The sequence below is a fragment of the Colletotrichum costaricense genome, assembly GCF_030867565.1.
Source record: "Colletotrichum costaricense strain IMI 309622 chromosome Unknown Scaffold_11.1, whole genome shotgun sequence".
NCBI classification, from domain to species: Eukaryota; Fungi; Ascomycota; class Sordariomycetes; order Glomerellales; family Glomerellaceae; genus Colletotrichum; species Colletotrichum costaricense.
The window spans coordinates 660,207-672,514 of NW_026848240.1; the positions used below are offsets into that span (position 1 = coordinate 660,207).

The 12,308-nt window shown below is 55.8% G+C and overlaps 3 protein-coding genes across 3 annotated transcripts; all 3 read right to left on the reverse strand.

Annotated features, from left to right (window-relative positions):
- Positions 1-1,603: 1,603 nt before the first annotated feature.
- Positions 1,604-4,141, reverse strand: CCOS01_10584 (GTPase binding protein Rid1; the record flags this gene model as incomplete). Its single annotated transcript, XM_060458739.1, has 2 exons — positions 1,604-2,570; positions 2,625-4,141. 2 exons carry the CDS (start codon positions 4,139-4,141, stop codon positions 1,604-1,606), a joined length of 2,484 nt encoding a protein of 827 aa, XP_060310541.1.
- Positions 4,142-5,318: 1,177 nt separating this feature from the next.
- Positions 5,319-6,478, reverse strand: CCOS01_10585 (uncharacterized protein; the record flags this gene model as incomplete). The annotated part of the gene is made up of 2 exons (XM_060458740.1): positions 5,319-6,074; positions 6,155-6,478. 2 exons carry the CDS (start codon positions 6,476-6,478, stop codon positions 5,319-5,321), a joined length of 1,080 nt encoding a protein of 359 aa, XP_060310542.1.
- A 1,234-nt stretch (positions 6,479-7,712) lies between these two features.
- CCOS01_10586 (acyltransferase) lies at positions 7,713-10,102 on the reverse strand (the record flags this gene model as incomplete). Its single annotated transcript, XM_060458741.1, has 2 exons — positions 7,713-9,779; positions 9,878-10,102. The coding sequence occupies 2 exons, from the start codon at positions 10,100-10,102 to the stop codon at positions 7,713-7,715; spliced, it is 2,292 nt and encodes a 763-aa protein (XP_060310543.1).
- Positions 10,103-12,308: the final 2,206 nt, after the last annotated feature.

Here is a 12,308-nt window from a genome sequence, read left to right on the forward strand (position 1 = left end):
CACTCACTCTTGACTTTGCCCTGCGCACGGAAGACGGAGTGCGTATAGAACATTCACGGATAATTCGGTATCTCTTCTGATGAAGGGTTCAAGCCCGGTTAGGCTTCTGTTAGAATTCAAGTTTAACAGGTCATCTTTTCCCCCTTCCACAGAACGGGATTGGAATCTTTATCGACGGAGGGGAGGCCCGGGTCTTATCATACTACGACTGGCAAATGATACAAGCCGCAGATGCTTGCTCCTAAGAGGGCTGCTAAACTGTTGAAACCTCACAAGACCCTGGGAAAAGGGCATCGCCTAGGGTAGTCTGTCTATCTGACGAGAGGGGGGTGTTAATCACCTACCTTACCTTACCTTACATCCTACTTACCGGATGCCCCGAGCACATAGAACCCAATTCTGAAAACAGATACACAGATATGTACCGAAAATCGCTATGTTGGAGTTGAGAGCGTGCTTGGGGGGACCGCGTAGTTGAGAAGTTGTACCGCGCCGAGTGATTTCCCTGGGAACCCTGGGAAAGCCTGATCCCGTTCAAGGTCGATCTTTTTTGCGCCTGTAAAGCCGGGAGAAACGAGAACCACCACATAAGGCAGAAGTAAAGAGGCTCCAGCCTGCCCTCCACAAACAGCGCAAACTTGCCCTACGAATCCCGCATCACATCGTTTCTTTAGGATTCGAAGTCGCTATAGTAAAATAAAGCATGTAGGGCCATATCGCTGCGTACCGTATGAGTCAAAACACACACCGGCACCGTATGATTTCCCTCACAGTCCAGATCTCGTCAAGGCCCGGAGGGAAAGTCCACCGCGTAGAAGGCAAAAGGCCATATTCAGAAACATTTGATTCGACTCGGTCCCCTTGAATTCTCTTCTTTTCCCCATTCCCTCATTAATGAAACAAAAAAAGGAAAACGAACGGACAGGCTACAGCACAAGAAAATAACGGCTTTTTCTATGTATGATGATCATCAATTCATAAACGTTGCCCTTCATAAGAAGCATTAGGCAGCATGATGTGTCTCCCCCCTCTCACTCTCCCCCCTCTCTTCCCCCCTCGTCTCTCTCTCATTCTCACTCTGTTTGTGCGTATGTGCATGTATACCCAGGACACCTTCTCTCACCCTCTCTCTCCCCCTCTCCTCTCTCTGCTCTCCCCCTCGTGATCCCATCCCCATGCAAGGAAGGAAAATCACACACGAAAAGGAGAAAAAAAAAAAAAAAACACAACTCCTCCTCTCCCAAAGATCCAAACCCCGAAAAGGAAAAATGATAAAAAAAAAGCCCACAAGGAAATGAGACAGCGCCCCCGGAGCGTCCGCGAACCCCTCCTCGTCTTCTTCTTCCGCCTTCTTTTCATCGTCTTCTTCCTGCTTCAGCCCTCGCCTGCGTTGACAATCTCCAACGTGTGATGTGTGTATGCGGGATACTGACACTGAGGGAAGACTCAAACGAGCTCGACGCGTTCCATGTCGAAAGATCGTGCCGCTGGAACCTTTCCCCATGCTGTTGCTTCGACCCGTTCCCGTCGCATTTGATGTACAATAGTCTCCATCTTTCCACAAGCTCATGGATACTCATGATGCTCACGATGCTCACGCCCCTCATGAGAGCCAAACGTCCCTCTCCTTAACAGGCGTAACCCGATGATTATCAAGCCCAAAATCCAATTTCGGAATCTCAATCTTGGGCGCCGCGTCAACGGGCTTCTGCGCCTTCTGCGTCTTCTTCGGGCTCGCGCTCCGCGACTCGGGCGGCGGCCCGTACCGCACATCCCTCGAATCCCACCCGTCCTCCGTCGCCGCCGCGACCCAGCACCGCAGCGCCTCGTGCACGCAGCCGTAAAACTTTTCTTTGCACAGCCGCAGACTGCCGCCCAGCACCTTCTCCCACCCGGAAATCCGGAGGTCGTTGCGCAGGTTGTTGCGCTGCGCCGCCGTCGGCGTGCAGGCGATGATGGCGTTCATGAGGTCCAGGTGCGAGGCGAGGTAGTTCGTCGCGTCCCACTCCACGCCGCCGACGTAGGGGGCCGCCGGAACGGGGGGGCGCTCCGAGGGGAAGTGCCGATGCATAAAGGCGTGCGGGTCTTGGAAAGAAGACGCGCCGTTTGTGATTGTGCCGAGCGGCGCGCCGCCCTTGGTCGACATCTCGGACGGCAGGGCAATGACGTTGAGGTGGTGTAGAAAGATCCAAAAGACCTCCTTGGTGACGCTGACGACCTCCTTGTTCCAGACCGTGTACGGCCGGTCTTTGCGCATCTCCAGCACGAAGCCGAGCGGCCTCTCCTCTTCCTTGGGCTGGGGGTTGCGCAAGAAGGAGAGCACCTTTTGCGCGCGGGCAATGCGCTCCATGGGCGTGGCTGACTCAATGTATGTAAATAACACTGACGTGATGATGTTGCGTGTAGTAAACTCGCTGGGACCCTTCTTCTCGGGGTCGAACAGCATATGGAGGAGCTTGGGAAACAAGTCCTCGTGAATGGAGTGGAGATATTGCAAGGCCAGCGCTGTGGTGCACAAAGCCTTTAAGCATAATAAGTTTTCGTGGAGAAGGGCATCGTCGTGTTCCTCTCTGTTGTTCCGTTAGTATTTGCAGTTTGCCGCCCTTGAAGAAATCACAGCTTACCTCCACTCAATAGCGAGAATGCGTTTCAAGAGGCCGACAATCTCCTCCATGCCGCCTTGCTTAATAAAGTCCTCGGTCCACGAGACCGTCTCGTTACGCAGAAGAAGCCGCAGCTTGTGCAGCTTCCCAACCTCAACCAACTCCGGCTTCTGCACTTTGCGCAGATACGAAACGTAGTCTCCCGGCCCCTGGCCGAACTTGATCTTAGAAAGAATGCCGTTGCTCCCCGTCGAGCTCGCCGAAACGGGCCGCTCGCTCACCACACTCTCGGTAGACTTGCTCCGGAAATGACGACCGATGGAGGTATTCTCGCCCTTTGACTTTTTCGTCGGGGACGCGGGCTCCTTGGGGTCCTTTTTTCGCGACAGGGTGAAGCTCCTCCCGCGGGAGCGCTTGGATTGTGTCTCCTCTTTATCAGAGCCTCCAGTCGCCGCAGAGGTGGGCTCGGCAGTGGTGTCAGCGACGCCCGCCTGCTCTTTGGCCGCCATTTCCGCCCAGTCCTGTCGGATGAACTCCATCTTGATTGTATCTGCCAGGCTGCGCATCTTGTAGCGCTGATTCTCGGGGATGTTGCGCCGATCGAGCATGGCCTCGAGGTGCTGGTCGATCGCTTTAGGGTCAATGGGCCTGTCGGCAGAATCCGAGGCCTTGGACTTCGTGCTAGACCCAGCGGCGGAAAAGGCTGTGAAGAGCTTGGGACGTTGGACCTTGCTTTTGATTCTCTCCGAAGCAGAAGGTTCGCGGCCGTCCATCTTTGGCCTGCTGCGTAGGTCTGATGTAGATTTGTGCTCGGAGATGGCGGTGGAGGGGTGGTATGACTTGGGTCTCTGCTTCTTGGACAGGTCGCTCGAGGCGTCGCTTCCATAACGTCCACTACCCGCGTCGAAAGACGCCTTTCCACGCAGCCCATTGCTCCCGAGGTCCTGACTGCAGAATTGTGCGTAGATGGGCGGCGCCGGACCACCCGTCATGTCGGCGCTCGACGTCGAGCTCGGGGGTGTGCGGTTCTCCTTGTCCTTAGCCTGGCGTCGCTCCTCCTCCTCCTTCGTGGTCTTGTTCAGGGACATGGTCGATCGGGGTCGAGACAGGAAGCCGGCCAGGTTCGTGCTCGATTTCGTCTTTTTGGGTTTCTCGGGGGACACGTCGCGTGATTTTCGGGCCTCCTTAGCCAAGGACTTGAAGGACATGTTGCTAAAGGCGGACTTGGTCGGCGAGCGCGATCGGTCACGGTTGCTGTCTGCTACCGGCTGTTGTTTGCGGGGCGACGAGTGGTTGTTCAGCTCGCCGAGGGCCCCTAGACCTTCGGTGCGGATGGGAGGAGGGGGCGGCATCCTGCCCTCGAGCTGTGCGTAGGCGGCCGAGATGTGTTGGGCGGGCGTGGTGGTGACCTGGACGGAGGGCGGCGAGGTGAAGAGCGCAGAGCCCTCGGACTGGTTACGGCGGTGGATGAAGCTCTTGAGGACCGAAGACCTGGGGCGGCCTCCTCCATTGTTATCTCCTTCGGCGGCGGAGCCCATTGTCGAGGAGAGGGAAAATGGGGGCGGGAAACAACACGGTTCGAGACAGGGTTGTTGCTGGTATGGATGGACGGGAAAACAATGCTATCCCCCCTCCTTCGTGTGGAATGCTGGGCGGGAATACTGAAGCTTGCTCTGAAGAAGAATGAAGAAGAGGCGGCCAAAATAACGGGAGGGGCGGGTGATGTAATTCCAATGCTTGGTGGATGTTGGATAAAGGCGAGAGGAATCCCGACAGCTATACGGAATTGTGTCTCTTCCTGCTCACACCATGTTTGGGAGACTTGGTGACGACGGGAAAAAAAAGAAAAAAAAAAAAAGGGCGGCAAATGCAAAGCTGGGGAGGGGAGATGGCTCAACGCCAGGCTACGTCCCGAGATTGCAATTGTTTTTCTGTTTCTGGTCGTCGTTGTGCAATAAGAAAGATTGATTGGGGGAACTGGGACGGGACTGGATGGGATGGTCGTGTCGGTGAGCTGAAGGGCGGTAGTACTGGGCACCCACGAAGGAGCGGTCGTGGGGATTGTTTACGCTAGCGCTGTTGTCTGGGTGACCACGGCGGGCGGGTCTGTTCCCCGTTGCGCTGCTTCCCCCTCGTATCTTATCGCGGCCCAGCCTAACGCGCCTGCAGCTCGGGGGGGTCTGCCAGTCTCGTCACTGGTTTTTTTTGGAGGGTGCGGGGCGGGCCGGTAGAAGTGGAGCCCTACTCCGGTCGACTCGGTCATTGTGCGGAGACTCGGTTTGCTGTGCAACGGCCATGGTTTACCTCATTTGTTGAACTAAAGCTCACATCTGATTGTGCAATCTCAAACACCGTCTGAGGAAGACACTATTGACCTTAGTTGTGTAATTTCGAGTTGGCCACCTCCACATCGTCTGCGCAGCTGGCTTACATCTAGACATTCTCCTGTTCCGCGCTCCAAAGCTCGAATCCTCTCATAAGGTTGTAAGCATGATAGGTAGGTATATTGGCACTCGCGCCCCATTCTGCAAAGCTCAGACCCTCGTCTATCGAAAGCTCTTGTCTACCAAATACCGTCCGGTCTTCCTCTATGTGCCGTATCCTCCAACGCCCCCCAGACCTGTATCCCAATGGCCCTGATCATGAATCCCCCACGGATGCGCCCAAAGTCGTCTCTAAGAAGAGCAAAAAGAAAAAAACGCAGGACTACATACTTCACCAACTCATTATCCCCTTGGCCCTATCAAATCCACCCCTCAACTGCGTCTCAGGCTTCACAACCTTGCCCTGCAAAATCGTATACTTGACCAAATTCTCACAATCCTCAGGCTTGATCCGCGCAAGCCAAATGCACTGCGCAGCACCCACATCCTCCGTCTCCGGCAGCGCGGCCGCCGTCCTCGCCTCGGGCACCAACTCCCCTCCCTCCTTGACGCGCTCCGCCTCGTCCAGCCCAAAGGCGTCGGGCCGGCGGTACACCATCACGTTGGCGCTGTACTTGTGCCCGCCGACGTGCGAGATAAAGTAGATCCCCACCCCGCCGGGCCTCTCGTCGTCCATGTCGCGGAAGAGCCCCAAGGGCCGGAGGTGGCGCTCCAGCTCCTTGCGCAGCAGCGGCGCGGATTGTCCGCAGCGGGCGTCGCGCGTCTTTTGCGAACAGAGGAGGATCAGCGCGCTGTGCGGGCACGGGCGGCGGGAGATTTCGGGGGGTATGCTCGGCGCGGCCGCGCTCGTGTTGGTGCCGTTGCCGTTTGTCGATGCTACGGGGACGGAGGTCGGAAGGGCGAGCGGCGCGAGCGGGGAGGTATTCGTCGGCGCCTTGTCTACGAACTCCGTAAGGAGCTCCGGCACGCTTTTCGGGGTGACGTGGTCGATGATGACAAAAGCCGGGAGGAGGAGGACGGTCGTGGGTTCGGTGTAATCGCTCGAGTGGTTCGGTGTCGGGATGTTGGAGGCCGAGAGCATGAGTTTCTGTTTTGTCGCACCTTCATTAGCGAAACCTATTCCCTTCCCTCATCGTCGTCTTCTTCTCAGAGCTCAGAGCTACTTACCCCATTACTCGGCGCCGCAGCCCTCCCGATAGCCTCCATCACGCTCCCCTTCTCGTCCGCAACGTCCCTCACCCAATCGCTCTTCCCCGTCGCCACGAGCGCGTGCGTGCTCCACCCCTTGACCATGCCATATAGCTCGTCGCCCTCGTCAATCTTGAAGCCCTTGGGGTACTTGACGTGGCAGCTCTCGCAGTCGTGCTCGCAGTCCTCGCCGTCGACGGCCGGGTCCGTCTTGGGGAAGAGGTCGAGGGCCGATACGCCGTGGGCGGTGCCCAGGGCGAACTTTTTGGCGCCCGTGACGAAGGACTTGAATGCGGACGTCATGGTTGCCTTCTTGTTCGGTGCTCCTCTAAAAACAAATTGAGAAGCGATTGTGGAAAAGGAATGGAAATAGGAATGCGACTCCCCTACACCGTAGTAGAAAGAAAGGAAACGAGGAGGATTGTAGCTTTGGAGGGGTGGAAGTTGTATGGAGTAGAGGGGCAAGGTCTACAACTAAAGGGCTGAAGACCGGTTCGGAAAGGAAAGCAATACACGGAGTAAAGTCGTTCGGCCCACCCGTCGGAAAGGTGGCGGGATGTGGGGTATTTGGGGTTTGGCTCCTTTTTTTTTTCCTCGGACCTAACAAAGGTGTGGGAAACAATGACGAGGTGGTCAGGAATCGGGAATGGAATGTTTGAGGGGAGAAAAGGTGGGATTCAGGACGGCAACACTCAACCGGCGCGCCGCAAGCTCCGTGGGCCGAGAACTGAACCAATACAGTCTCTTGTTAAAGACTAAAATGTCAAAGCTGACCAACAAGGCACCCGCCCTTTGCTGGAGTTATATCCCCAGTCTCCGCCGTGGTCCCGCGCGCGTCCTTATTAATGTACAAAATTGTAACCCTACAAAAGGGACGCAGTGATTTGCTTGCCTTCCCCAACGAGTGCTCGTATCACCGAGATTCCCCCTTCGCTCGGCCTCGCCAAAGGCACAGGTCCGCGGACAATACGCAGTACGTCCTGAAAACTCCGGCCGGCAGCGGCACGGAATAGCCGGTTCGACAAAAAGCCACGCGTGCGAATTTTTGTCTCGAATACCTTACCTAGCGTCACCGTGGAGGGGGGAAAGGGAGGGGAGGGGGACCTTTTGAGTTATCAGATCCTGCGGCCTCCCACACCTCCCACCAAGGTACCTTGATCCGTACCGGCCGGACGGAGATAAGAGATGCGGCGGTCAACATTGTAATCGCCGTAATTGGCTGCGCATTTGCCCCAGTCCCGCGAATCCACTCCAACGTTCAGACGAAGCATCCGTATCCGTACACTCTTAGGTTCTCCGTACAGAGCACTCTGTGAGGTAAGACGCAGAAATTGGGCCGGCGCTGATTCGCAAAGACACAAAAAATGGGAATCCATGTTGAAACTATTAAAACGCTGTCTATACGTACCGTACGGTACCCTTTGATTGGAATCACCTTGCGCCCAACCCCCCCGTCTCCACAACTCCAACATCTCGCTTTCTCTTTCTCTTTCAGAGCTTATTGCGTCTGTTGCTTTGCGTCTCTGTTCTTGTAACATCATGTGTTCTTCTTGCGCGCCTCGTTGTACTCCTCATCCTCGCTCTCGTCCGCGCCCAGCTCCATCTTGTGATCCCCGCTCTTTCTCCGACGAAGCTTCATCGCCTCGCGAATCTTTTTGCTAGCCTCGTCAAACCCACCCGCAGAGTCCAGAGTCGTGAACCCGCTGATGTGGAACCCGCCCGACCCGAGTCCGCCTCCGCTGCTGCTGCTCCGACTCCGAGACCGGGAAGGTGGTCGCGTGGAGAAGATGCCTACGCCGCCAATGTTGCTGTACGATTCGTTGCGGGGCATCGCGCGGCTCGACTGCTGGGTTTGTCTTCTAGAGATGGACGGCGGCGTCGCGGCATCGTAGGCGCTGGATGCGTCACTATCGCGGCGCGCCGGCGGTGTGCGCGGTCGGGAGTATCCGTCGGCCTTGTACGGGTCTGCCACCAGCCGGGTCTTCTCGAAGTCGGGGAACATCTCGGGTCCAAGCGTGTTGATGAGATCCGTCACTTGGGAGCTAAGGTCAACGCGCTTCGCACGCAGCTGCTGGATGTTGTAGCTTGAGGCGGGGTTCAGACAGAGGACCAAAGGCCTCAGAGACTTGAAGATGTCCATGCCGACTTCGCCAAATCGCAGCGCAGCAAATGTAATACCCACCATGAGGGGCCACATGACCAAGTATGTCGTCCACCAGGGTACCCATTCAGGAACGCGACCCCAGAGATGATCCTGCCAGACCTTGTAGGTGACAATGGCCGAGTAAAAGTGGTATAGAGTCGGGGCGAGGAAGATGGCGACCAAAAGTTTCCATGTAGCCATAACGTCGCGTCCCTGAACCTTTACCGTCGAGCCAGCCAAAGCTTGCTTCGCCTTACGAACGCTAATGGCCTTGGATGCGGCGAAAACAGGGGCGAAGAGAATAAGACCGGGCAGTACGCCGATAAGCAGAACAAGGAGCTTGGCAACGCGGTAGAACAACAGGAAGATGACCTTGGGGATGGACATCTTGCCGTACTGGACCTGGTGGTCGCGCAGGTTGACGTAGCGTAGCTCCTTGTTGTATTGCTTGACAGACTTAATCACATGGACGACCCGGGCGTCATCCTTGTACTTTTCGTAGCCCATGGCAAGTCTGCGGTTCAGCTCAATGACGACGGGCAGAGGCAGCTTCTTTCCGGTGGGGTTATACAGACGTCGAGCAGCTTGAAGCATCATCAGGGTATCGTAGTCGGGGGTAGAGACGGTGACGGCGCTCAAAGCCTGGTATACGCTGTCGAGGAGCTGGCCGATGGCCTCGCGTCTCTGGTTGTTCTTGTACATCTCGACCAAGTGCCGGGGAACTTCGAAAGGAGGACCGAACTCGACGACGGCGCGACTGCGGAACTTGTGGGCGTGGAAATAGTTCATGCCAACGGGCACAATCGTCAGACCACAGTCGGGGGATTCGGCGAGGGCGCCAAGTGCCATAATGGCAACACCAGCCTTCAGGGGAAGCAGCTCAGTGCGGTCATGGCTACCTCCCTCGGGGAAGATGCCTACGCAGCCACCTGACCTCAGACGGTCAAAGACGGCCTCGTACACCTTGGTCTGATCGATGTGCGGGGCGAGCTTGTACTTGGTTCCCTTGAAGCCGGGGCTGCATCCCTTGAGGTCCTTGTTGGTGAAGTTGCCATTCTCATCAATATCATCACGTCCGGTAAGCTGCTCAAGCGACAGCTTGCCCTTGAATGGGCGCTTTATGCGAATTTCCTCGGGTCCGATAATCTGTGCAATGTCGATGCTGGCGCCAGTCTGCTTTTTGGCAGAGGGCAAGAACAGCATACCGTGTACCTCGCCCTCTCCTTGGCCAAATTTGGTGCCAACGCCGCGGATAAGTGTAGGATCGTTGATGGGGTCGGGCAGATAGATGACGCCGGCGCCGGGCTTGGCGGCGTCCTGGGCGCGTCCGACGGGGACGGAGCCGACCTGACGCGAACCCCAGCCGATGAAGCCATGGACAGACTTTTGCGCAATGAGGAGGGAGACTCGACGACCGGCCTCGTGTCGGAGGGTGCGCTGGAGAATGAGAGCATCGACGAACTGTGTGCAGAGATTGCAGGCGTTAGCATGTGACAATGACAGGGGGGCTTTGCTTCGACAAGGGGGGTGAAGAAGGAAAAAAAAGACAGAAAACTGACCTGGTTGGCGTGCGGAGCGGCGACGAAGAGAACAGGACCCGACTTGGGGACTTTCCAGGAGCCACGAGGGTGAACCTCGCGGAAGAAGAGGTCGACCAGCACGCCCAAGACCCAGAGGAAGAGGTCATACTTCCAGTTGACCATGGGGTATAGCTCCTTGGGAGGGGTCGGGTTGGAGCCGCTCTGGGGCGGCGCGGCGACCGCCGTTCCAGCGTGGTCTGGCATGGCGGCGAGAACTCGATATGCGATATCAGAGTAGGACGAAGTGTTTTCGGAATGGAGTGAGGTGAGAAACGTCTCTTGGTGAAAATCTCGCCAACTATTGCGCCACTCCCTTAGACTTTCATCCTCGGTGGTGGTGTGTGGTGTGGAACCTTCGGGTGCAGCAGGGCGGCAGTAGCGATAAGAGGGCTACCTTGGGCGGAGCGAGCTTCGGTTTCGTGCGCTGGCATTCACGAGCTGCCAGATGGGTTTGGTGATGGGAGGAAGCGAACGACAGAGTAGAATTGTGCTTAGAGGCAATTGGTAAGGCGCGCCTGCTCTGGTGGTGGTGGTGCGACTGGCGACAGCAGTGTGAGAGAAGAAAGCCGCTGACAATGACTGCGAGATGTGAGGTGACCAAAAATTGGGAGGGATGTATTTCTGGAGAGCCCGGGCGAAAGAGAGAGAGCAGGGCAGCAGGGGAATGGGAGTGGTATGCGCCTGTGGAGGCCGGGGGTGGTTCCCCACTACGTCGGCCAAGCCCGCGATATCATTCAGTCTTAGGTTGTCCCCAGACGCCCCTCTTCTTTTTTCCCTTCCGGTGCGATATTCCACTTTCGACTTCTCCTCTCTTTCTTCTTGGTTCTTTGCTATACGCTCTGCTGCTCTGCAACCGGCCAAGGGAATAGGAAGCGTCTACCCACTTGTATCAACGTACGATTCCCTAGCCGTGGTGCGATGGGGGATCTCTGGTATCCTGCAAAGATTAGATCGTTAGGTTGTTTAACCTATTCGGCGCCAGAATGCGGGGGGTAGCTGAGCTGCAGACAACCGACTAATAAAGAAAGCTCAGGGCGTACAGTGGCACAAGACCTGGCAGGATGAAGAAAACCAGAAGCTGGGACGCTATCTTGCGTCAAGAGAGGCGAATTTGGAGTAAACAGGCCAGGGCAGCTAATTATCTCTCTGCCGTACCTCCAAGGCGACCTGACCCCTCACCTCAACCGGTTGGCTCTCCTGCATTTTGTTGGGAAACGTCGCAGACCTCGTGATGGAGGAGGGGAAGGGGGGGGGGGGGGATTTCAACAACTCGTGCTCTCAGTTCCCGCAAAAAGGCACCTTTTCCCATCGCAACCTATCGGTAATGGTTTCCTGGGGAAAGGCTTCCGTATGTCCGTCCGAGAAGCCCGGCTTCGGCTGCGGTCAACCTCGGGGGCGAGCAATGCGATTCCGGCTTAACATCGTCGTATGCCGTAGCACCCCCGCCGTGGCCCGGGAATGAAATTTCAACGGCCCTGCAGCTGATGTCTGTCAAGTCTGTCCGTACCTACGTTGTCGTGCTTGTGACACTTTGTCTGGGCTGCTTCGTTTTCTGACGCGCTGCGATGTTCACTTTGCAGCTCGTTCGGCGCTAGAACCTGCATCAGTGCTGAAGATGCCGTGAGATCATGATTACCTTAGTACCTTACCTAGCACTCCCGGGTGCCTACGTCAGAGCTGTGCTTACATGGTCTGAGGTCTAGAGCAGATCGCGTGCGGCTAATAGCCAACTGGCGTTGCATTTAGACCAGGGTGGGGTCCCTTGGAGTTTAAGGCTGAGACGGTCCTAGTAGGCGTTCCCCTTCTTAGTCGTCAATCACTCACTTTTGAGGTCGTGATTCTCAATTGCGTTTGGTTCAAAGCCTCTTTGGGAGCTCTCACCTCAGATAGGGGATGAGGACCATGAGACTACTTGTGAAGATAATGTCGAAATAGAGCGGCAAAAGATTTGTTATTGAGTGTGTCATACTTGAGCGTAGGTTACTACAATACGTCAATGAGCATCTCATCCTGCCTTCTCTGCGTTAGTAGATATATGTGTTAAAGGGAATCCGTTATATTCCAATTGACATGAAGGCTACATACGTTAAGCAGACAAGCTCATCAGGACAATCTAGAACAGTTTCAGACTGTAGTAGAAGAGCTCCTCTAACATGATGGAAGTCTATATGGAAAGGGAGGTACTTCCAATGAGAGAAAGACTACTCTCAAGGCCTCTTGCTACTTTAAAGCTTAGTAGAGATGGCAGTGGATAAATGACCAAGAGCCCGAATCTACTTCTAAGTAAGATGGATCGATTATAATCGCAATCAAGCACTAAGAGAAAGGGCGAAAAAAATGGTAATGTAGTTGAGAGGCCCGCTTTGAACCTGCGCCCCCCACCATCGAGGTATTTCTTAGGATTTCTCCA